General features: G+C 32.7%; 2 protein-coding genes and 2 long non-coding RNA genes across 5 annotated transcripts; 2 read left to right on the top strand and 2 right to left on the bottom strand.

The window, feature by feature from the left end:
- The first annotated feature begins 8,903 nt into the window (after nt 1–8,903).
- On the top strand, nt 8,904–10,001 carry LOC123199013 (transcription factor TGA1-like). The gene is made up of 3 exons (XM_044613811.1): nt 8,904–8,946; nt 9,032–9,195; nt 9,849–10,001. The coding sequence occupies exons 1-3, from the start codon at nt 8,904–8,906 to the stop codon at nt 9,999–10,001; spliced, it is 360 nt and encodes a 119-aa protein (XP_044469746.1).
- A 3,119-nt stretch (nt 10,002–13,120) lies between these two features.
- Nucleotides 13,121–15,286, top strand: LOC123199011 (disease resistance protein RPV1-like). The gene is made up of 2 exons (XM_044613810.1): nt 13,121–13,830; nt 14,470–15,286. Exons 1-2 carry the CDS (start codon nt 13,121–13,123, stop codon nt 15,284–15,286), a joined length of 1,527 nt encoding a protein of 508 aa, XP_044469745.1.
- A 2,274-nt stretch (nt 15,287–17,560) lies between these two features.
- Nucleotides 17,561–18,517, bottom strand: LOC123198576. 2 transcript variants are annotated; one of them, XR_006498069.1, is made up of 4 exons: nt 18,389–18,517; nt 18,235–18,314; nt 18,039–18,117; nt 17,561–17,938 (listed from the first exon to the last, which is right to left on the bottom strand). It is a non-coding gene; the product is annotated as an uncharacterized LOC123198576 (long non-coding RNA). The 2 variants fall into 2 exon arrangements; XR_006498070.1 differs by having other exon boundaries at nt 18,235–18,309; nt 18,389–18,512.
- Nucleotides 18,518–20,330: 1,813 nt separating this feature from the next.
- On the bottom strand, nt 20,331–21,797 carry LOC123198577. Its single transcript, XR_006498071.1, has 4 exons — nt 21,646–21,797; nt 21,420–21,564; nt 20,425–20,565; nt 20,331–20,349 (listed from the first exon to the last, which is right to left on the bottom strand). It is a non-coding gene; the product is annotated as an uncharacterized LOC123198577 (long non-coding RNA).
- Nucleotides 21,798–23,210: the final 1,413 nt, after the last annotated feature.

The raw sequence follows: 23,210 nt of genomic DNA, 5'->3' as shown, positions 1-23,210 counted from the left end.
TAAATACACCACTTTGTAATTCTAACACTTAAGTACTATTACAAACAAATTCACCGCTTTGCAATTCAAACACTTATGTACTATTACAAACTAATCCATCACTTTGCACTTCTCATACTTTTATTGTCAACATCTCTCCTTGAACATAACTCTCTTTCTCTTCAGCATCTCCCCTTAAATATAACTTCAATAGTTGACTCACCTTTATTCTCAACATCTCCCCTTAAACATAACTCTCTTTATTTTCATCATCTTAATGGAATTGTTCAGTCAATACACACCTAATGATACTGAGTTATGAAACTAGTAGACAGTTTAATTCAATATAATCTCAAAAAAAGATTAATTGGCTTCTCGTGCATATAAATATTTTAACGGAGAAGTATTTGTAAGGGTAATGACAAAACAATAAAAGTATATATACTCAATAATGAGTTTACTATTTGACATATAAATAATTTGTTATATTGTGATAGAGTAATTTTGAATTAAAGACTATATTGAATTAAACTATCCATAACAAACATTGAATAAATTTGATGAAAGAAGAATGCAGGTTTTGATGAAAGTGAAAACAAAATCAAGAATAGGAAAGGGAATTGAAAGCGTAAGTGAAACTTCTATTTTTTTCATAACTCTCTATCTTTTATTATGGAAAGATCTGTTTTGGTTGAAACTCACTATTTTACATTATTAACCAAAAACCACCATTTTTTTTAGAAACATAAAACATGTTCATCAATTTATGAAAACTATTCTAACACCACAATATTCTTCACAATTATAAGTAAATCCACTAATTTGTAGTTCTCATACTTTTATTCTCACCATACTATTAAATTTACTATTTTCATCATATCTTAACTTTAAATTATATTATACAGAATTACATTTAAAATATACCTTTCTAATTGTATAATATTTTTATACATATAAATTTACTATTGTTAACTAAATAGTTAATATATTTAATTTGTTTTATTTGATAAAATGAAATACTATGTCGTCTTAATCTAAGACAAAGTTGATAATTCTTTAATCAAAATATTTTCTATTTGAAAATCTTACTTGGATTGTTGATTTATGAATATAGAGTTTCTTACGACATAATATTAAAATATATAATATTAAATAGACCACTAATGTACATGCAGGATATCATTTGGGCTGAGCAAGTGGGGAACATTGTTTACCCTGGAGGCAAAATTCCAAAGTGGTTTGACTTAAAAAGTAATGAATCTTTTATAAAGTTTCCAGAAGGTTGGGTCAATGATAACTTAACTGGTTTCGTTTTATGTGTTGTTGTATCATTACAAGACTATCAACAAAATGTTGGATTTAACCTGATTGTTAATGGAGAGATGATTTTTTCTTGTTATTTGATTCACTCATTCCATTTTTGGCTTAAGTTTCTTGAAGAAGAGGACGTTATTGAATCAAATCATGTAGTCATAGGTTATCAGTACCTTCAGATGTTCGAGCAATTTCCTACACTCAGTTTGAATAGCCAAGGTGGTGTTGAGTTCTTTGTTGAACATGCAACTAACAATGGTGAGGTTCGAAGCCAGGTGAAAAAATGTGGAGTGACTTTGTTATATGCCAAAAATGATGATTTGAGAAGAGATGCCAAAGTGGACAAAAATGATGAAAGATCTCATAAGCGATTGAAACTTGAAAGTTGAAATGTTGTTACAGAAAAGGTAATGTAAGTACAAAATCCCTGAGCTTATAATATTAGGTCAGAACATGTCAATAAGATCCCCATTATGTCCCCATATCCCTTTCTCATATGGTAAAAGGATGACTGATGGTTGTGAAAATTTAATAAAGCTTCCAGAGGAAATTTACTCCATTTCTAGGGCTTCTTGTTTACCTAATCTTCACAATATGCCTAATCTTGGAACTTTTTCCTATGATATTCTTTGCAGAAGATGTGGCTTACTGCATAGTAGTTTAATAGTTTCAAGGTAAAGCTTACTTCATGTTGCCTTCTGAACTATTTGGCTGACTCTCTGCAATTTACATTCGTGGTCTATGCTCTGTAGTTCTCTATTACAGAATGTTGAAGTGCCTCTTTTTTAAAATGTTATTCAGTGTGTTGTCAGGTTGGCTTTATCACAGGCTGCCAACTAGGCGTGTGGACACAAATTCCCTTGACTGTCATTTTAATATTCTTTGTATTTTCTTGCCTGGAATTGGATTGTGTTACTAAGTACTATTTAATTAGGTGTTGTATGGTTACAGATATGTTTTGCTGCTATTTGGTTCTCTAGGCTATGAAAGGGTATTGGTTGCTCTTCGATACTGCTGTAAGCTTGCTATTAACTAGTAAGTAATTAGGTGTTATATCCATTGCTGCTTGGCATAACTTGGAGAAATAATTTGATGTGAAGTTTGCTAATCATCTAGCCTCACTCTCTGTACAGGGGAAACAAATTGATGCCGTACATTTCATTCATGCCTTCCAGCTTACTGAAAGCTTTCCCCCTGTTCCCCTCTTGAAGACATACTTCAAGAATTGAAGGAGAAACTCTCAGGGAAAGGGTGTGAGTTCGGGTAGAGATACTAGTGACAGGTTAATTTTCATACTAAAGCATAATGAATGATGCTTGGAAATTCCTTTGTAACTAAATGCTCAATGAGAATTTTCTTTTCAATACAGATTGATGTAAATGCACAGGAACCTGCTGCTTTGAAAGCTGTAGTTAGTTGTGTCCAAGAGTACAGGCTTGAACCTGACTATCCTCTTGATCCACTTCAGAGAAGGATTGAACAAATGGAGAGGTCGAAATCTGATAAGAAAAGGGGTGGAGATTTTGGTAGAAGTCAAAACTTCAAGAAACAAAGAGCAAACTGAGGATACCGTGGATTTCTTTCTCACAGTGGCAAGGCAGCTCCTCGTAGGCTTGTTCTGCCTGTTTTCTGATGTGTTGTAAGCTTGCGAGCAAAACGCAACATTTTCTTTGACAGGGCAGCATATGGAAGAATGCCTGAGTGATATCCTCTGGCTGGTCCAAACACTTATGATTATCAAGTTCCTAGCCACCCTGTTTTGGTTCAGCAACCAAATGATCAAAGAATATGCATTTATCCCCAAGATGTAGTTATCAAATGTAAGATTTGTGTGCAACCTTTATTTGTGAGTGAATGACATTTTCCCACCCATGTTTGGCTGTAAAACATTTTTTCACCCCTAACAGACATAAATAACATTTCTTCATCCAAAATCATATATAAATAATATTTTCTTATCCAAAATTAAGCTTCCTTATTGAAACAACATAATTAAAAAGTGAAATTGTTCTTTTATCCCTATTATTTTATTTTTCAAAATATCATACAACACTATATTAACAAAAAATTAAAAATAGCACTTTAAATATTTAAATTATATAAGAAAACATAATATTTCTCTGTATTTTCACCCTCATTCCTTATTTCTCTTTTTTATAATGAAATTGTCTTTGTCGTATAATTGTATATTATAGAATAAATTGTAATTTTTGAAAATATAAAGGGTTTTTTAATTTTTTAGGGGGTTATTTAAAATTAATAAAAAGTTTTGAGTCTTTTGGAAATTTTTTAAATTTGATACGCCCCAATAGCTTCAAAAATAGTGTTACAATCCCAAAGAATTGAACAGAATACAATTCAGAGATTAATTTGTGGGTTTTAAAACTTTTTTTAAGAGTTAAATTGTTATATTTAAAATATTTAAATATGATAGAATACCGTTATTTTAGGAAAAACGTTTTTTATGCTAGTTGGGAGTAGAAAAGTGTTGTACAACAAACTTTAGGTTGTAAAATGTTATTTACACAAAATTATAAATACTCATTTAAATACTCAAATGAGAACAAATTTTTATGTGTAATCACATAATTAGATATTATTTTATTATTAATTTAAAATTATTTAATTATATGATAACAATAGATGTATATATTTATGTAATTAAAATGAGTACAAATAGTTTTATTGATTTGAAAATGTGTAGTTAATAAATTTTTATATGTCGTTAATAAATTAATAATATTATATATATAACTTTTATGCACAAATAATGTTGTGTTACTATATGATTGAGTATTTTTTATCTTTAATTTTGATCTGTCTCATCATATAATGACATATCATTATTTATGTATAAAATTATGTATATAATACTACTTTAAATCAATTTTTTGCCAAAAAGGTTTATTCAATTAATAGTTTCCGTCCGTTAATTTTGAAAAATTCAAATATATTTCCAAGTCAAAAACCCTAACATATATATATATATATCATCTTCTCCACAGTCTGGCGTCAGAAAGTTCTGGGCTTTATGTCATTCAAACTTGTCTCCTCTCTGGCACTCAAAATCTCGGCGAACTCTCCATAACTTCTCTTCAAATCGTTAGTGCTTTGAACTGTTTGTCTTCATCAGACATTGGTATGATTTTTTTTCCTCGATTGAGACGAACTCTCCTGTTGATGTGCTAAGTTGTTACCTTTTCAATGCTTTTGTTTTGGTGCAATCTCCATTGCTCCTTAGTGAATGGTTGTAACGAATATTCTTTTTATTGATATATGATTTAGCAACCTTTCAATTGACAGACAAATTGGTTGAAAGATCATCTTTTCTGTTCTCTTCCTTTTCTTTCCTTTACTTTTTGGATCTGCGCTTCTAGTGTGCAATCATTCATTGTAACGTCTAGACTTGTTCTACATTTATTTAATATTCTTATGATTATGACTCTGTTGGATTCTGTCTTGTTTTTTTTGTATATTTAACAATACATTATATGGTTGTTACAGTGTTAAAGTTTATTGCTGGGTTTTCTTTGTTGTATCATGAATTTTGTGGTTTAGATAAATGTCCATATAAGGTTTTGTTATCGTTTATTAGTTCTATGGATTCTTTGCATAAACAAAAGAGTGGGTGGTATACTGTCCTGTTAAAAATACTAATTACCTATTTGGTCAATTAAGATTTTCACGGATGATTGCATCTTGTTCCCTTGCCTTGATGCTCCTATTTGTTGAGCTGTATTGTTGTATCTTTGCTGCACTATTTGAAGTTCAAATTAACAATGAATTAGCCCTGCGATACTCATCTGCTCTTGTTCAAGGTCGTGCAAATGTTTTCTGGTACGAATATCATCAATTACAGAAGAACAGATTTTCCTTAAGTTGTTAGTTGTGGAGGTGGCTTTAGTAGCTTTGCATGTTGTTACTGTCAATAGTTTTCTGTGTTTCATGTCTTTAGTAGATCATGCTTTTTAAATAATGCAGAAACTAAAATTCTCAGTTTTTCATCACTCAAATTCTCAAATTCTTTTTCAGTACCATCTTCCTTCATTCTCGCATTGCTTTCATGGGAATAGGCCGTTATTGATGCATAAATTTCAATTGTCTAAAAGCCAGAGTTTGACAGTTTCCAAAAAACGGAATTTTTAACAGTTAATAACACGCAACTCTGAAAATTATTTGTCATGTTTCTGAGCTTTTTGAAAGAATATTTTGCATAGCTTTTGTCTGTTCTTATACTTGTCTGAAGTCTGTTGCATTCCCTTCCATAACTATCCTTGTGATGATTGACTTCCAACATTCTGGCTCAACTGTGATTCTTTCATTTTACATTCAATCTTCCATCTTATATTTGGTAAATCAAAAAATTATATTGGTAAATTATTTTTAATTATGTTTAAATTACAATTTTATATAAAGGGTGTTTTTGTATATTTAATTTCATAATTACATAGCATGAATTCTTAATTTAAATTATAGCAATTTATGAGATATTTTTGTTATTATATTAAAAAGGAATAATAAATAATTTACCATGTGGATTTAGATTTTTCAAAATTAGTGGGTAAAAATTGCAAATTAACTAAACCTTTGGTGGGATTAGGGGTTTTGGCCTAAATTTTTAACCCCATAATCTATTGTTTGAACATTTCACCATTCCTTTCAAACTAAGACTTGACATTTGTCACTCTATTAAAGGAATGATGAGAGAAAATCCTCAAGAGTCTCACAGCTTACTCCCAAAATCATTTTCTCTACATCTTGACCTGCACCGTTTTACTCTTGCTTGAATCGCCTTAGCCCTCCTAACAAATGGCTTGGGCACCTACTTACACTCACATCGCTGGAGCCATTTTTCTCTTCTTACATCTCCTCCAACCAACTCTTGCACTCCAACCGCCAATCTCATGCACGGTGTCACCCACTCGCCATGGTATTGTCGCTCTACCAATTCCCTCCTAATATCTTGAGAAGTAGCTTTTCGAATTGTCGTCGTCATCTTTAGAGATTCACATCCAATTCATACCCTATCACTCATATGCAACTTTACAATGATCTACTTCTCAACAGGTTTGAATTTTTATTTGTCTCTTTATATAGATTTGTCCTTAATCTCTTGTTTCAAAGTGAATTTATGTTTGAATTTGTGGTGATTTGGTGTTGAAGGTATTATACTACACGCCTCTGGATTCATGCTATATACTGAAAACTCTTTGGTATTTATTGACATAATTAGGTGTCTAATTCATGCTATATACTGAATACCTAATGTGCAGCATTCAAGGTAAATGAGTTAAAATATGCTAGAAATAGAAAAAAAAAATTTCTTGGATTATTGAATGTTGAATATCTTTAGCACCATGTCCACGTGTGCATTACTTTGGCCAAGCAACTTATGCAATCTATCATAATAAATCTTAATACAAGGATACAGATATGCTACTTTTCCCAAGTCATTCATAAAAATATGCTTGGATGATTAAGTCTTTATCATTTGCAAATTCAGTATATCATTTTCGATAAGTAATGTGTCATTGACATACTATACCAGAAATGCCACTATGATTCCAGAACTTCTTATATCCACATGTTTTATCTTCTCAATAAACATACAAACAATTCAACATCTCATCTATGTTAACCTGTAAAATTTCACTCGTTGTTAATTCAAATTATTGCACGAACCTTGAAATTTTAATAAATTCCCGGACCGACTTTGCATCTTTTTTTTTTTCCTTTTTACTCCACACGTGGTCATCCTTCCTAAACTCTCAAAGCCTCTGCAGCTTAATGACGAAAAAGGAGCCACCTGTAATTAATGTAACTTACCCAAATTCCATCCATAAAAAGGTTAGAAAAATAAAATCCCAGATGAAACAATACTTTTGGAGACCTTGATTGTGGTTGAGAAGCAAGTATTTGAAGCTTTTCATGGTTTTCAAATATTTTGCATATTTCAACTGCATTCAACCACCTGTTTTGCCCTTCTTTCACGATTTCTTCAACATCCGCGTCATTCAAACAATCTGTAACATCATTCATATCAGGAAAACAATTCAAATTGTGAACTCATTCATAAGTGCTTGCTCCGTTCAACCAGAAAGCGTCTAGCTGAAAGTGCCATAAGAAAGGTGTTAAAGATGAAACAAATGGTTGCAAAAACAGAGTACTCTGTTTATTACAAAGTATAATGACACTAAAATTTGGTGAACAAATGAAAACAGTGTTGGTCAATTGAAGAAAATTGTAGAGCAAAAAAGGAACCTAAGTTTATAGAGAGAAAAGGAATGAACTGAAATACTGTATAACCTCTTATTTTATTAATAGAATGGCAAAAACTTACATTGCTTGAATTACATTTGAATTTGTACTCCTTTGTGCCTGATGTAGCAATCCTGGTGAAATGCAATAACCACCATTTATCTTTTATACAGAAAGCACATAAACATTGATTCTAAGCCGTTGGATTTTACTAAATGAGTCGTTAACTAACCGTTAGTTTGCCGCTGAAAGGCTTGTACCTCCTCTAACACCGTTAAGCCGAAGCACCAACCTTCTTACTTGTTTTACTACATTCTCAATAGAAAAAAGGAAAGAAGAGAGGCGAAAAGTGTCATAAATGATAAGGGAATTGTGATGAAATGAAATGAGAGAAGTTTACATTGAGATGGTCAAAGAGCAAATCCAGAGTTTACATTGGTTTATGTTCACGGGTGAATATCGTTAATGTTAAAATTTTGTTTATTATTTCATTGTGTTATAGTTTTTTTTTACTATGTGAATGTTTCAACTCTAGAGTTTTTAATCTTTGATTTGTCGACCAATTTCTGTTTTGTATTTAAATTGATTACTCAGTGGATTTATTCTTTTAGAGTGATACTACAAATACAAATTGTTATTTTGTATTTGTGGGTTAAACATGAATTAAGGGTATAACGGTAATTTGGCAAAGTTAGTAAGGGTGTTTTTGTCATTTAAGCATGAGGGGCAGAAAAATAATTTTCCCTAGCTCAATCCCTAAATATATTGGCTACTCTTCTTCCCGGCAATGCATATTACAGAAACAAATTAGCCAATCCTCTCTTGCTCTCGGTCTGCTTCCTCTGCTAAGGTTACTGTGTACAGGTGAGAAGTCAAAGAGGCCTAGTTGGTAGTAGTGTATGTGTTGAGGTCATAAGAACCATGAAAAACATGAGGTCATAAAATATATTTCTGTTCTTCACTTTTGGACGTTTAATTCAATCCAACTTACTGTTCTTCTCTCATCCATTGCTTGTATATTTCTGAATGAGGGGACCATCTATCTAAAATTTTGAATGATGGCAGAAAATTGTCCATTTTGTCATGTTTCCAGCAGCAATTTATACAACAACTCAAACAGTCATCAACAGAGCAATTTATAGTATTCAATCTCTTGTTTCTGTCCATTCTTGCATCTCTTCTCAAATCATCATCTTTAGCGTACAACAAAGTCACTCTACATTTTTTCACTTGGCTTAGAATCCTTCCAATCTTAGTTTCATGTTCAACAAAGAAAACTATTCCACCCTGGCTATTCAAATTGATTGTAAGCAATTTGAATAACATGGACTGTAATCATAACCTACGAATACATGATTGATTCAGTAACGTCACCCTCAAGGTCTTTCACCACAGGTAGAATAACATTGATTCATAAGCTGACATTGATAATTGGTTTTCGTTCCTGATCTTGACTCCTTGATCGATTCACAAAATATAGAAGTTAATAAGCTAAGACAGTCATGTCAGCAAGCGGAAGATGCTCTGACTCAAGGTATGGAGAAATTGCAGTCGACTCCTGCTGAAACTGTTGCTGCAGGTCAACTGGTAGAAGGTGGTTGCATCCCAAAGATACCTACTGCAATGGAGAAGTTGGAAGCTCTAGTCAGCTTTTTGAACTAGGTAAGAATCGGGGTATTACTGCCGATCTTAATTTTCAATATCTTTCTGTAATGGTTTTTCTGACCAGTTAATTAGTTTTTTATCAGCACATCTGATTTAAGTTGAGAAACTTTCTAGCGAGTTGAATTTGCATTCATCTGTGAAATTGAAGTTTTCTTCTGCTTCTAAGATTTATTTAAGCACTATGCTGCTCGAATGCATGCCTGTGATGCCCGACAAATCACACCTATTTTCTCATCCCTTTCCTTTTAGACCATCTTCTTGGCGTTGAATTCATTATTTTGGTGATTTATTGCAGTCATGATTTGTAGGAAATATCATTTTCGTGATGTACTAAAAAACCGTAGTTGATTTTTCCTTCAGTGCTTTGCTTTTCTGCAAACTTAAGTATGGCTACATAGTCAAATATATATATTCTCTACTGCTGATAGTTTCTCTGAATAAGATTTCATGATCGGCAACCAGACCACTAATCGGTTTCTGTTAGCAAAAATGATATGATTGGTAGAAAGTAATATACTGATCTTAGCATAACATGGTTCTTTAAATTCCGGGTTCATACGATTTGATACATGTTAGTTTTTACTTGGAACGTATTGACATGTTACCAAATTTATAAGCTCTTGCCCGAACAGGCTGATTATTTTGGACAAGAAACATTACAGCAGATGTCTTGTATCCTAATAACTCGCCAGGTTGCTCGAGGCTTGCTTGCACTAGGAGAGTACTTCCAACGCCTTGGAGCTTTTGGTTCAATTTGGGCCACCCATCCTCATGACACTGCCTAATCTTATACCGGAAAAAATCAACAAGCTCAAACTCTTTTCCTGATTAGAGGTACCTCTGGACATTGTTGTTATAAACATAATTTGCATACTTTAAATTGCTGACATTTTTGAAGCAGCCACAAGCATATAGGGAAATGGTAAATATAGTCTTTTAACCCAGACGAAGTTAAGTTTGTAATTAAATCAATTTTTGATGCATGATGTTCATTTTTATGATCTTTTAAAACATATATTTAGGGTTTATGTTTTCGAGATACCTTTGCAATGTTGTCATGTAAATTTTTACATGGCAACTGTTGTATGAATTATTCAATTTAAAGTTAATCTCATCTAACCTTTGAAGATTATTATTGAGAGTTCATAAAATCTAGGCCACCTATATTTTGTTATGGCCATAAAGAATGAAGGACAAGGTCAAAAGACTATTCCTCCCACACCCCCCCCCCCCAAAGGTTTGTCGAAATAATGTTTTGACCCTTTAAATTTAGAAAAGCCAATTTTCATCCACCATCTACTTCTATTAGTGGATTTTGTTAAGTGAAATAAATGAAAATCATTTTATATATTTTTCCAATTTTCTCCTTTCCCTCTTATTCTTTTTATTTTTCTTTTCCTCTTATTTTTTTTGTTTTCCCTTTTCAAAAGTTTTGAGAGTAATTGTAATTTTAAAAATACTAGAGGTGTTAATAAAAATTTTTGGGTTTCTTTTAACCTTAAAAAAAGTTCAAAGTGGTTTTTGAAATTTTAAAATTTTAAAATTTTTAGTTCAATCAATTCAAAATAACTAAAATTTTTAATAAAAAAATCTTATTTAAATTGGACTTTTTTTTTTTTTAGACCAAATTGACCAATCCAATCAATGATAGTTTGTCGTGGTGGAAGTTAATCAAAATAAAAAATGAGCCGAGAGACAAAATCAAATATAAAATTGGAAATGCGAAGAATACCTTCTTTTAGATAGACAATTAGCACCCGTATGACCCTCTCTTGGAGAAGTATAGAGAAAAACCAATCAAGGGGCATTGATGACTTGGGTATTAGTAGGGAGGTGAAAGTTATGGAGATTGTGAATGACAACTCTTGGAAATGGTCGGTTGTGGACTCTAATGCACTTTTAGAGATCAAGGGGCATTGATGAATAATCCTAGAGATGGCTTAGATTCTATCACATGGTTGCCGTCGTCCAATGGTCAGTTTTCTACGTAGTCGGTTTGGAATGAGTTCAGGAGTAAAAAAAGAGAGGTTAACTGGGCTGACCTTGTATATCACAAAAAACAAATTCCTAGACAAGCTATTATCCTCTGGTTGGCAATTAAGCAAAGACTCATGACTAGAGACAAACTTATCAAACTTGGACTCACAAATAATGCTAAATGCGTGTTATGTAATCATTATGAAGAGGATATAAACCACATTTTCTTCGGATGTGAATACAACAACTATATCTGGAAGACCATTTTGAGGAAAAGTTTCTTGATTTATAATGGGCAAAACTAGAACTCCTTTATTGATGAAATTTCTTCGGATTGGAAGGAAGTCAGTTAAAATTCTTGATGGGCAAGTTAAGCCTGGGGCTAGAATTTATGCCATTTGGAAGGAAAGAAACAACAGGATTTTCTCTAATCTTCTGCAGCCCAAGGAAAGGCTCAGAAGACTGGTAAGAGGCAAAGGGGCTGACCTCTCAAATTTTTCGCCTACTAATGTCAATAAAGCCATTGCTAGGAATTGGAACCTCCTCAACTGCATCTTTCACCTTCAAATGCTAAGGCTTCTCCTCTTTAGAGGTGGCAGCCCCTTTTGCTAACAGTGTGTTCTTTTGTAGGTTCCCTCTTCCTGATCTTTAGTCGAGTCCTATTCTGTTGGTTTGGTGCCGGCTGCAGTGGTCAATATTGATAGCTTTTCCCCTCTCCATTGCCTCAACTCTGCTGCTGGGATTTTCTTTTCTGCTCTTTCCTGGTGGCTTTCGAAACCTGCCTTTTCGCTACTGTCTTCTGGAGCTTGAATCTCCTGTTTCCTGGTGCTTGTATTTGCTTCTAAATTCTGATCAGAAGCTTTCGCATCAGTTTTCTGTGCTTCCCCTGTTTTTTCCGTTCATTCCCCTGCTTCTCCTGCTGTTGTTCTCCTGGCCTCCCTTTTCCCCAGCTGTGGCTTGGTTTCGCGCCCTCAAAAATTTCTCCTGGTCTGCTGCTTGGTTTCCTTGCAGTTGAGGCATGCTTCTGGTCCTCATGGACCTTCAGTCTTTGCTGGTCTGTTTGGCTTGAATTCTTCCTGCATGCTTTTCTTGCATCTTCAAATTTTTGCTCCTGGATTGCTACATGATGATATGGTCCTCTGGTTTGGGCTTAATTATCCTCTGTTGATGGGGTCTGGTCTGAAATTCCTGAGCTGTAGTCCTTCTATGAGGATCTTTGGATGCTGGTTTGTTGTATGATCAAGCAAGCTGAGTTTTGTCTCTCCGAGTAGAGCGTCAGAATTCATTGAGTTCGGATTGTCAATTGATTCGGCCGGTGCTTCTGTCATTTACTGATTCTGCTTTTGTCCATTTCGTCTGCTTCCCAGTGTTGGCACCTGCATTTTCTCCTGATGTGCTTTGTAGTGTTCCGGTGTTGAATATTAAAAATTCTTTCAACTGGTGAGAGCGGCAAAATTAGAAATGGAGGGAATTTAATGTTGTCATTTTCATATTTAATTTTCTAATTTATTCGGAAGAAAAAAAAATACAAAGAGAAGCCCACAAGAAATCCTGTAGCTGTCGGCCAAAATCGTGGGGTGTCCCTTGTTAGGTATTGGGGAAGTTCCCACAGTGGCCATGACTTGACTGCGATGGAGATTTTGATGGTCCTGTTAAACTGCTAGTCTAAACTTTATCTGTGAAAATAGTAAAATATTTTAATATTTAATATTAATATATTTATATATATATAAATAATAAGTACAAAATTATGTTTAAATAATAATATATTATTATATAATTAAATAATTTTAAATTAAAAATAAAATAATACACAATTACATATTAATATTTTAAAATAATCATTTGGCAGATAAATAATAAAATAGAAAATGTTAAGACAGCTTGCTTGAAAATAAAATACAAGTAGAAATCACAAGGCATCCTAATGTTCACGGGGCAAAAAGTCCAAGTCAAAAAGACGAAAGACAGGGCATCTTCTGAGAAAACTGAAAAGGCAAAGAAGAAAAAGGCAGGCCATCTTCCTAGAAAAAGAGGTGAAAAAGACTTAGAGATTGTGGGATATAGTTCAACTGCTCAATTAGTTGATGTTTTAGTTTACCCTTCTTTGTTTATGCGAAGTGCCTCTCTTCACCTGCACTTAATGGCTTCCTCTTCTTCTTCTTCTTCTTCATCCATTACTCCTAAAATAGAGTATGAGGTTTTCCTTAGTTTCCATGGTGTGGACACCCGACAAAACATTACCAGCCATCTTTATGAAGCCTTTTGTCAAAAAAAGATTAGAACTTTCATTGATGATAGCCTAGTTAGAGGAGAAGAAATTTCTATATCTCTTTTGAAGGCAATTGAACATTCAAAGATCTCGGTTATCATTTTTTCTAAAGGGTATGCTTCCTCAAGATGGTGTCTCAGAGAACTTGAAGAGATTGTTAAATGTAAGAACACATATGATCAGATCGTAATACCAGTCTTCTATCAAGTAGACCCATCTGATGTCAGGAATCAAACTGGGGATTTGGGGAAAGCATTTGCTGAGCTTGAAAAGCGTTTTATGGATGATTCAGAGATGTTGCAGAGATGGAGGACTGCTTTGAGGGATGCAGCCAACCTTTCTGGTTTTCATTCAAAGAACTCCAGGTAACTGTAAATTTTTTTATCAATGTTTTTACGTAATAATCTTTTCTTTTTTTTGGTAAGTACTTTGAAGCTACAAATTACCAATTTTTATGTAATAATCTTACATACAGCAGTTCCATGTATTTTCTATTTTTATTATCTTTTCCAGATTTACTGGGAACAGAATCAGATGGTCAAAATAATAATCAATTGGGTTCTTGTTGTGTGTCTTCTTGCCCAAAACACAGAAAAACTTAATGCAAACACAATCCGTTAATATGAACCGTCAGTTTTACTTTTTTGGATGACAGCTAATTACTATCTAAATATGATATATCATTGAATATATAGTTACTGATTATTTATTTTTTTTGGAGAATTGAATTGAATTGAATTTTAGCATTGAAAAGTTTTACAAGTTTTTAGGACATGGAAAGTGATGATCAAATTATATTTGAATCCAAAATTTTGTGCCACTGAGAAATGAAGTTTAGTTCATGTCATGATGCAGTTCTTCATCATGCCAATCTTACGTTTTAAAAATTTTTATTCAATGAACAGTCAAAAGAAACAGAAAAGAACTAAAATTACGTTATATTTCTTTATTCAATCATTTAATTTTAGTATCATATTATTTAATTTTTTATTTTTTATTTTTAGGAATGAGGCAGCCTTGGTAAAAGATATTGTCAATGATATATGGAGGAAACTGGATTACAACTCCTCATTTATTCTTACCAAGAAGCTAGTTGGACTAGAGTCATCAATTGAAGAGATTGAAAATTTATTATGTTCAAACGGTATTTGCAAGCTAGGAATTTGGGGCATTGGGGGCATAGGAAAAACTACTCTTGCTAGTGCTATATTTGAAAAAATCTCTAAACAGTTTGAAGCATCTTACTTCATTCTGAATATTAGAGAAGAATCAGAGAAAAGCGGGGGATTAAATGACTTATGCAAAAAATTGAGCTCTGCAATTTTAAGGGATGAACATCTCAATCATGGATTCACCTTTAGAAGAAAAAGTCTGATGAGCAGAAAAAAAGTTCTTATTGTGTTTGATGATGTAACGAAGTTAGAACAAATAGAATGTTTAATGAGAGTTTTTGATGACTTGGATTCAAATTGTCGTATCATTATAACAACAAGGGATAAACATGTGCTAAGAAGTTGTGAAGTAGATCACATTCATGAAATGAAAGGGTTATGTTTTGATAATGCTCTTCAACTTTTTGCCCTATATGCCTTTAGAGGAAACACTATAATAGAGGATTATGTCGAGTTATCATCTAGTATAGTAGCTTACGCTGACGGTGTTCCACTAGCTCTTAAAGTTCTTGGTTCCTTTCTATTCAAGAGGACGAAGAGAGAATGGGAAAGTGCACTAAAAAACTTAAGAACAAGTCTTCATATGAATGTCCACAAGGTGTTAAAAATAAGTTATGATGGATTAAATGATAAAGAAAAGGTTGAGTGATGAATTGTAGAGTTTCTAGAAGGCTAGTTCAATGGTAACTTAATTGGTTTCATTTTGTATGTTGTTGTATCATTGCAAGATTATTAAGAACTTCAAATTTTCCGAATTGGATTTATCTGACTGTTAAGGAGAGATCATTTCCTTTGGCCGTTTATTTGAATCAAAAGGGTTTGAGGCTAAGATTATTCAATCAGATTAGAAGCCCTGTTTTCTATGGTTTTTATAGCCTTAACACATACTAATAACTCGTAAACATCTTTCTCAAGGTTATGCCCTCAAAAATGGTGGCTGCCTAAATATTTCTGCTACATGGTAACTGGACTCAAACATTGAATTTAATTTATTTATTTAGTGAGATTTTAACTTGCAAACCTTCTTTCAACTCTTTTCAATGACTTCTCATGTTTATTTAACTCTTTTATCTATAATAATATATATATTTTTTTTGATGTTTTACATGTTAAACATTGTTTGTAAGGTATCTTTTAATTGTTGCCTATGGTTATTTCTAAATTATTTCCCTTTTGTTTCAAATATATAATTTATATTTTAAGCATGAAAGATGTCCTATATGTTTCAACTGGTTTATCAAGATTTTGTATATAACTCCACATATTAATAAACTTTACATGATTAGGATTTTTAATTTTCTTTTTTTCTTTTTTAAGAGAATGGTTATACAGTGATCCCAACTCATAACCTATTGAAAATGATCTTTTGTCTTTCAATTTGTCACATGTAGAAATAGCATGAGGCTATGCTGTTATTGGTATTATCGTTACTATTGATGGAAGTATTCATTGTATTTTACAGACTACTTTATGTGATTCACAAATTGCTGTACCATTGAAACCTGAAGATTGTCTTCTTAGAGAAAATCTGATGGAAGTGCAAAGTCCATGAGCTCATTATATTAGGTCAGAACCGGTTGATAAGATTGCCTTTATGTCCCCATGTCTCTCTTTCATATAGTAAAATGATGGCTAATGCATTTAGTTAATGTTGCCTCCTGAACTACTCGCTAACTTTCTGTCTATGCTATGTTGATAGAAATTAACTAGTAATTAAATTGGTGTAAGCTTGCAATTAACTAGTAATTAATTTGGTGTTATTACAGATAGGTATTATATCCCTTGCTGCTTGGCATAGCTTGGAGAAATAATTTGATGTGAAATTTGCTAATCATCTAGCCGCACTCTCTGTACAGGGGTTGTTGAGTCCTTGGTTAACAGTGGGAAACAAATAAATGCCGTACATTTCATTGATGCCTTACCGTGTTTGCAATATTTCCTGGCTTCCGCACATTCTCAGAAATAATGTGACAATTAGAATTGAAGAAGGGCATGAAATAAAGAAGCAGATTTAGATGAGAACAGACGAAGCACAAAAATAGAAAGATATGAGCTAACCTTGTCTTCTCAGTGGTGAAAAAGAGCTATGTCTGAAGGCCCTCTGCAGCTGGAGTATTCAATTAGGTTACAGTCAAAAACAGAAAAAATGCAGTTTCCTTCAAAATGAAGGGGAAATGGATATCATATTAAGCTCAAGCATTTACTTCCAAATCAACAAAATTAGCTGAAAAGCATAAGGAACAAATCAGACTGTCAGAGCAATCAGCATTTACAGAGCATACAACCACATTCTCAGAAACTGGTGACTGAGAAGAGCGATCTCTAATGCCGGTCAAAACCTGAAAAATGAATTTTAAAAAACTTACTCTTTTTTTTCTTTTATTTTTTAATTCAATGGGGCACCTATGCGAATCTATTATTAGAGAAGAGATTTTTTTTTTATAAATTCAGTGAAAGAAGCACTTCTGAACAAAATCTGGATAAACCCAGAGAATCTGTGAGAGCATATATTCTCACCTGTTAATCACCAACAGACAGGTGTCTGAAAATTTTCATTTCTTTGTCCGTGGACATACAATACAAGCACTCCAACATCTCAACGCTGCACACCTGAAAGAACTCAAAATTATTGATCAGCAAAACTGAAACTATTGAATACAAATGATGCTAACGTTGGTTGTTTTACCAGTGAAAAGGCAGCTGCTGCAATTTCTACAGTCTCTCTCCAACTTAAGTTAATCTTAAGTCTCTCTACTCAGCCTTGTTCCAACACTTCAGACCATTTCTCCTCCACCACCCAAGAGCACAATCAACAAGTGCACAACAGAATCACTACTCCAGCAAGCAAATTTCAATTTCACAGCATCAACCTACCAAAATGAAGCAATGTAATAGCAGAAAAATAGGGGGCGGTACAGAATGCTATCAGAAAATGTTTCTTTCATTTATCAATGTAATATTCAATCACTCCTCAATTCATTTCATTACAATGCTGTCAATAGGAATAAACTGGAAACTACTTCAGAAAAAACACACTCCAATACGAAGATGAAAATACTAAGCTAGCTAATATGAGAGGCCAGTACTCCCCCGAAAAATAAACTCTCAATACAAATTTTTCTACATGATTCTTTCTACACAGCAATGCTCTCCCACTCCCATTTTAATTCTCATAACCGCCTCTATTTCCATCCCAGTCTTAGGTAGTGTGTCATTATTTAGAGCTGCTGACATGTACATCCCAGGTCCATTTTCTCCCTTTGCTGCATCTGGATTTCTTCAGGGTTTCTCTTCTTTGGGCCTGCATGAATAAACTTTAGCAAATAGTACCATATCAACAAATTTACAGAGATGAACTTCTATGCATTTTGAAATCTCTTTCAATCAAATTATGCAATAACCTTGAGGTTGACATGAGATTCCTGAATGGTCTTTCCATCCTTCTTTTTGCTCCACACGTGTCCATCCTTCTTAAACTTTCTAAGAGTTTGACGAGGTATCATAAAAAAATAAACCACTGGGAATTAGAAATCAATGCAACAATGAATTGCATGGGTCGAAAAGTTGGAAGAAACAAGGTTCTAAATGAAACAATACTTGTAGGTGTTTCTGGTTGTTGAGAGATAAGTACATCGAGGCTTTTATAGTTGGCAAATATTTCACCTATTTCAGCTGCACTAAACCATCAAATTTGAGCTGGTTAGTAAATATGCACTTTATATGTGTATAATACATGTTTGTCGTATTTTACCATTTTAAACATGTTTCAACAATGTGTATTTTAGATCACATCGTATCTTTCAATTGTTGTGTACAAGACCATATTTGAGTCTTACTCTTTTATTTATTTATTTTTTTGAAAAAAAATCAGGAAGTAGATAAATCATAAACACAACAAGAGGGCTACCAAAGTAACCCTTCAATCTTTCCAAGAAGCTAGAAAAGTTAGACCCCTCAAGTATAAAAGTTTACATAAGTTTCTCCTTAACATAAGTTCTTGTATTGATTAAAAGTTTTTTTAATTTTTGGAATTAAAACAATCCATTGTTACTCCTGCTACTCTAAAAGTGTTTATCCAAAATTCTGTTGCATAATTTTATAAGTTTCATTTATGGCTCAAAAAACTTGGTGAAAATGGAGGTCGACTTATGGTGTTAAATGAAGAAATGATACATGTTACAGTTACACTTGGGTAACTCTAGCCTTATAAGTCATAATTGGTGCACCAAAAATAGATATAAACTCAAATGATGAAAATGGATTTACAACCTTTCATTGGGCAGCAAAATATTGAAGGTAAAACTCTTACCACATACTTGACGCCACCCACAAAGGTAAAGTAACCTGAAGAGTTTTACCTCTCATATTTTGTAGCCCAATAAAAAGTTGAAAATTTATTCTCATTACTTAAATTTATATATATTTTTGCTACACCAAATATGTCTTAAAAAGCCAAAATATAACCAAGTGCAACTGCAAAGTGTATCACTTCAACATCTAAAACTGTAAACCAACCTTCACCTGTACCAAAAGTTTCTTGAATCATAATTGAAGCTTCGGCAAAATTATGTAACAAAATTTTAGATAAACATTTTTAGGGTAGCAATGGATTGTTTCAATTCAAAAAAAGAAAAAAAAAACTCTAGGAACAATACAAAAACTTGTGTTGGAAAGAAACCTATAAAAAACAGATTTTTTGTTTAAGGCTAAGGGATAAGCACCTTTAGGATAGCAATGGATTGTTTCAATTCAAAAGAAAAAAAAAAACCTCTGGAATCAATACAAGAACTTATGTGGGAAAGAAACCTATATAAAAACAGATTTTTTGTTACCTCTTCCAATGAAATTTCTAACTTCATTGGAAAGATTAAGTGGTTACTTTGGTTGTCTTCTTGTCATGTTTATGATTTTTTGGGTTTTCTTGTTTATATTAGAAAAAATATATATAAAAGAGTAAGACTCAAAACATGACTCTATACGCAATAATTAAAAGATATGATGTGATCAAAAGTTGTCCTCTTGTCTTCCCTTTAGTGAAGAAGTACTATGCCTACATGTTCCCTGCATCAATGGTATTCAATTAACTTGGTAGGAAATCAATAACAAAAATCAACCCTTCAAAATAAAAGTGGAAAAATGAAATTATATCACCCGTAAGCATGCACTTCCAAATGAACCAAAGAAAAAGCCAAAAAACCATGGACAAATCAAATTGCGGCAACAGCAACCATACATATTTTTTTGAATTTTTTATTTGAAGACATTAGTTAACAAAGTGGGCACTTCAACTTAAACATATTTATTTAACAAAAGATACAAAAATTAAAAATTAAAAAACAATATCTTCTGAGAAGTTGTCATAAGACTCATATCATCTGAATAAACCCCAAGAATCTTTGAGGAGGACAATGGTTTCTTACTTTTCAATCATTAGATACATACGCCTTTGCAAATTTTCATTAGTTTCTAAATGAACATACAAGCAATTGAACACCTTAACTATGTTAACTTGTAAAATTTCACCCTTGTTAATTGATGAAACTGATAGACAACATTGAATATAAAATCTACATCAAAGTATTGCACGAACCTTAAAATTTTAATAAACTCATGTACCGTCTTTCCATCTTTCTTTTTCTTTTTACTCCACATGTGGTCATCCTTCCTAAACTCTCAAGGCCTTTGCAACTCTTAATGACAAAAAAGGAGCCACTTGCAATTAATGTAACTTAGCCAAATTACTTCCATGAAAAGGTTAGAAAAATAAAATCCCAAATGAAACAATACTTGGAGGCCTTCGTTGTGGTTGAGAGGCAAGTATTTGAAGCTTTTCATGGTTTTCAAATATTTTGCATATTTCAACTACATTCAATCACCTGTGTTGCGCTTCTTTCACGATTTCTTCAACACCCGCGTCATTCAAACAATCTGCAACGTCATTCATACCAGTAAAACAATTCAAATTGTGAACTCATTGATAAGTACTTTCTCTGTTCAACCAGAAAGCATCTACCTGAAACTGCCATAAGAAAGGTGTTAAAGATGAAACAAATGATTGAAAAAACAGCGTACTCTGTTTAATGGAAAGTGTAATGATACTAAAATTTGGTGAAAAAATGAAAACAGCGTAGATTGATTGAAAAAAAAAATTGAAGAGCAAAAAAGAATGAACTGAAATACTGTATAGCCTCTTATTTTATTAATAGAATGGCAAAAAGTTACATTGCCTGAATTACATTTGAATTTAACTCCTTTGTGTCTGATGTGGCAATCCTGGTGAAATGCAATAACCACCATTAATCTTTTATAGAGAAAGCACACTAACATTGATTCTAAGCCGTTGGATTTTACCAAATGAGTCGTTAACTAACCGTTAGTTTTCTGCTGAAAGGCTTGTGCCTCCTGTAACACAGTTAATCCAAAGCACCAACCTACCTACTTGTTTGACTAATTCTCAACGAAAAAGCAAAGAAGAGAGGCAGAAAGTGTCATAAATGAAAATAGAAAAAAGGGAAGAAGAAAGGCAAAAAGTGTCATAAATGATAAGAGAATTGTGATGAAATGAAAAGAGGGAAGTTTACATTGAGATGGTCGAAGAGCAAATCCAGGGGGATACCGATCACTTTGTTGAGAGATTTCCGGAAAAAAGATATGAAAGTTGGTACAAAGTTTTATGTGGAGTCATTTTTCAAGTACGCTCAGAAAAATTCAAATGCAAACTTGTAAAATTAATTTCATCTGTTAAAAAACATTTGTTAGCAATGATACTTATCATGCCTCACCTCTGAAAATTGTTCCATAGACCTCATCAACTCGGGCAATTCACAAGGGCTACCAGGTGTACTCAGGTTTGGGAAGAAATCATTCCCAAATACATGGGGAAAAGGCTGATTTCAAAGTCATTTTTATAATCTTGCATGCCATCTCCTAGAACAAGAAGAGAAGAACAACATTAATATTGACGAGCACACATCTTAACAAATCAGGGAAAGTTGTTCAATTGAATACCTGTAAACAATATATTGCAACAAGACTCATGATCATAGTCGTTATCATAATCTAGCTAGCCATTTTCTTCAACAGAAAGAAAGCAAAAGATGTATTAACTTGCACATTTTTAATAAATGAAAGTAAACTAATCAACCAGTTTTACCAGTAAATGATATAAAGTTATAAGAACCAGAGAGACAACGATGAGCTAAAAGCTTGAACAACATAAAGGAGCTACGAGAAGGCACCTAATTTAGCATATCCTGGAATTTCGTTCAAGTTGGTTGTACATGCAGTTTGTGGAGGCAAAGCCAATTGGTAACTCTCATTATCTACAGTGCTAGGCGTAGGTAATTGGTAAGTGATGGTCGACAATGCCGGTTGGAAAACCTGTTACCTCCAAAATGTTCAACTTCTTGCTGCGTTTACAATTTTTCCAGTTTTCCTAATGGTTTCAGAGACAAAAGATTATAAAGTAAGACCCAAAATGACTTTGCATTTGTGGGGACAATATGCAAGCGTCATGGAGCTTGAACTTAAGATATAGAGGCTATAGCCTACTGAAAACATTCACAAAATCCCTAAAAACACCAAAATATAAATGCTCTAATTCTGTATATGTAGGCAAAGGGTTCGTGCATCTTATTTACCGAAACTATTTATAACTAATGTCTATCATTTGATGCTCTTGTTATGATGCAAGATATTATTGAAATTACAAGGTAAGCAAAGAGAAAACCAAAGCAAGAAAACAATCACATCTGGCACAAATTTACATGGTTTGTCAATGTTCTTACGTCCTCGGAATTGTAGTAAAATCTATACATTATATAGGGTTTTTGATCACCAAAGTTATCCAAAATACAATAATGTACTCATTCCAAAATAAAAATTACAAAAATAACAATACAATACTGTAAATTATACAAACCCTTATTATTCTTTTATTAATAATAAAAGAATGATAAGAGATTATTTTACTTAAATGACCTTTGATATAATTAATTTAAAATACTTTCATGTTTCTTGTTATATTAATTGAAAATAAAGATATTTTTGCCCTAAAGAGTTAATAAGTAAGAATATAATTATAATAAAATCAAGAATACTTTGATAATTTTTTAATACCTAAGGTGACGATGGTATTATTCCTTATATTATATACTACACCACTATTAATAATAGAAGATTAACAAAATTTTTTATTTCTTGACAAATCAAACAAAATAATATAAATAATAAAATATAGATTATCAAATAAATCTTTTAATACTTCAACCAAACACCCCACAAATGTGAACAACTTGTGTTGCTGAAATATACATTACACCATAAAAAATGACCGTTTGTTATTCAATCGATGTATAACTGGTACAACTATTCTGTTGTTAGAATAACTATTCTATCATTTGAAATGACTGTTTTGTTGTGTTTATATAGACACCTTTATGCCACATGAACTAAGTTTTTGGTGAATTATTAACACATATCAAAGCTCAGTCAAAATACTTATCCAATGTGTTCTAGAAACATGAGTCCCCTTTTTCCTTCTAAGTAGTCCGGTTTAGGGATGGCAACGGGGA

This window comes from Mangifera indica, chromosome 16 (assembly GCF_011075055.1).
Source record: "Mangifera indica cultivar Alphonso chromosome 16, CATAS_Mindica_2.1, whole genome shotgun sequence".
NCBI lineage: Eukaryota > Viridiplantae > Streptophyta > Magnoliopsida > Sapindales > Anacardiaceae > Mangifera > Mangifera indica.
The sequence above is the reverse complement of the archived record's forward strand: the minus strand, read 5'-3'. Positions and strand labels throughout refer to the sequence as shown.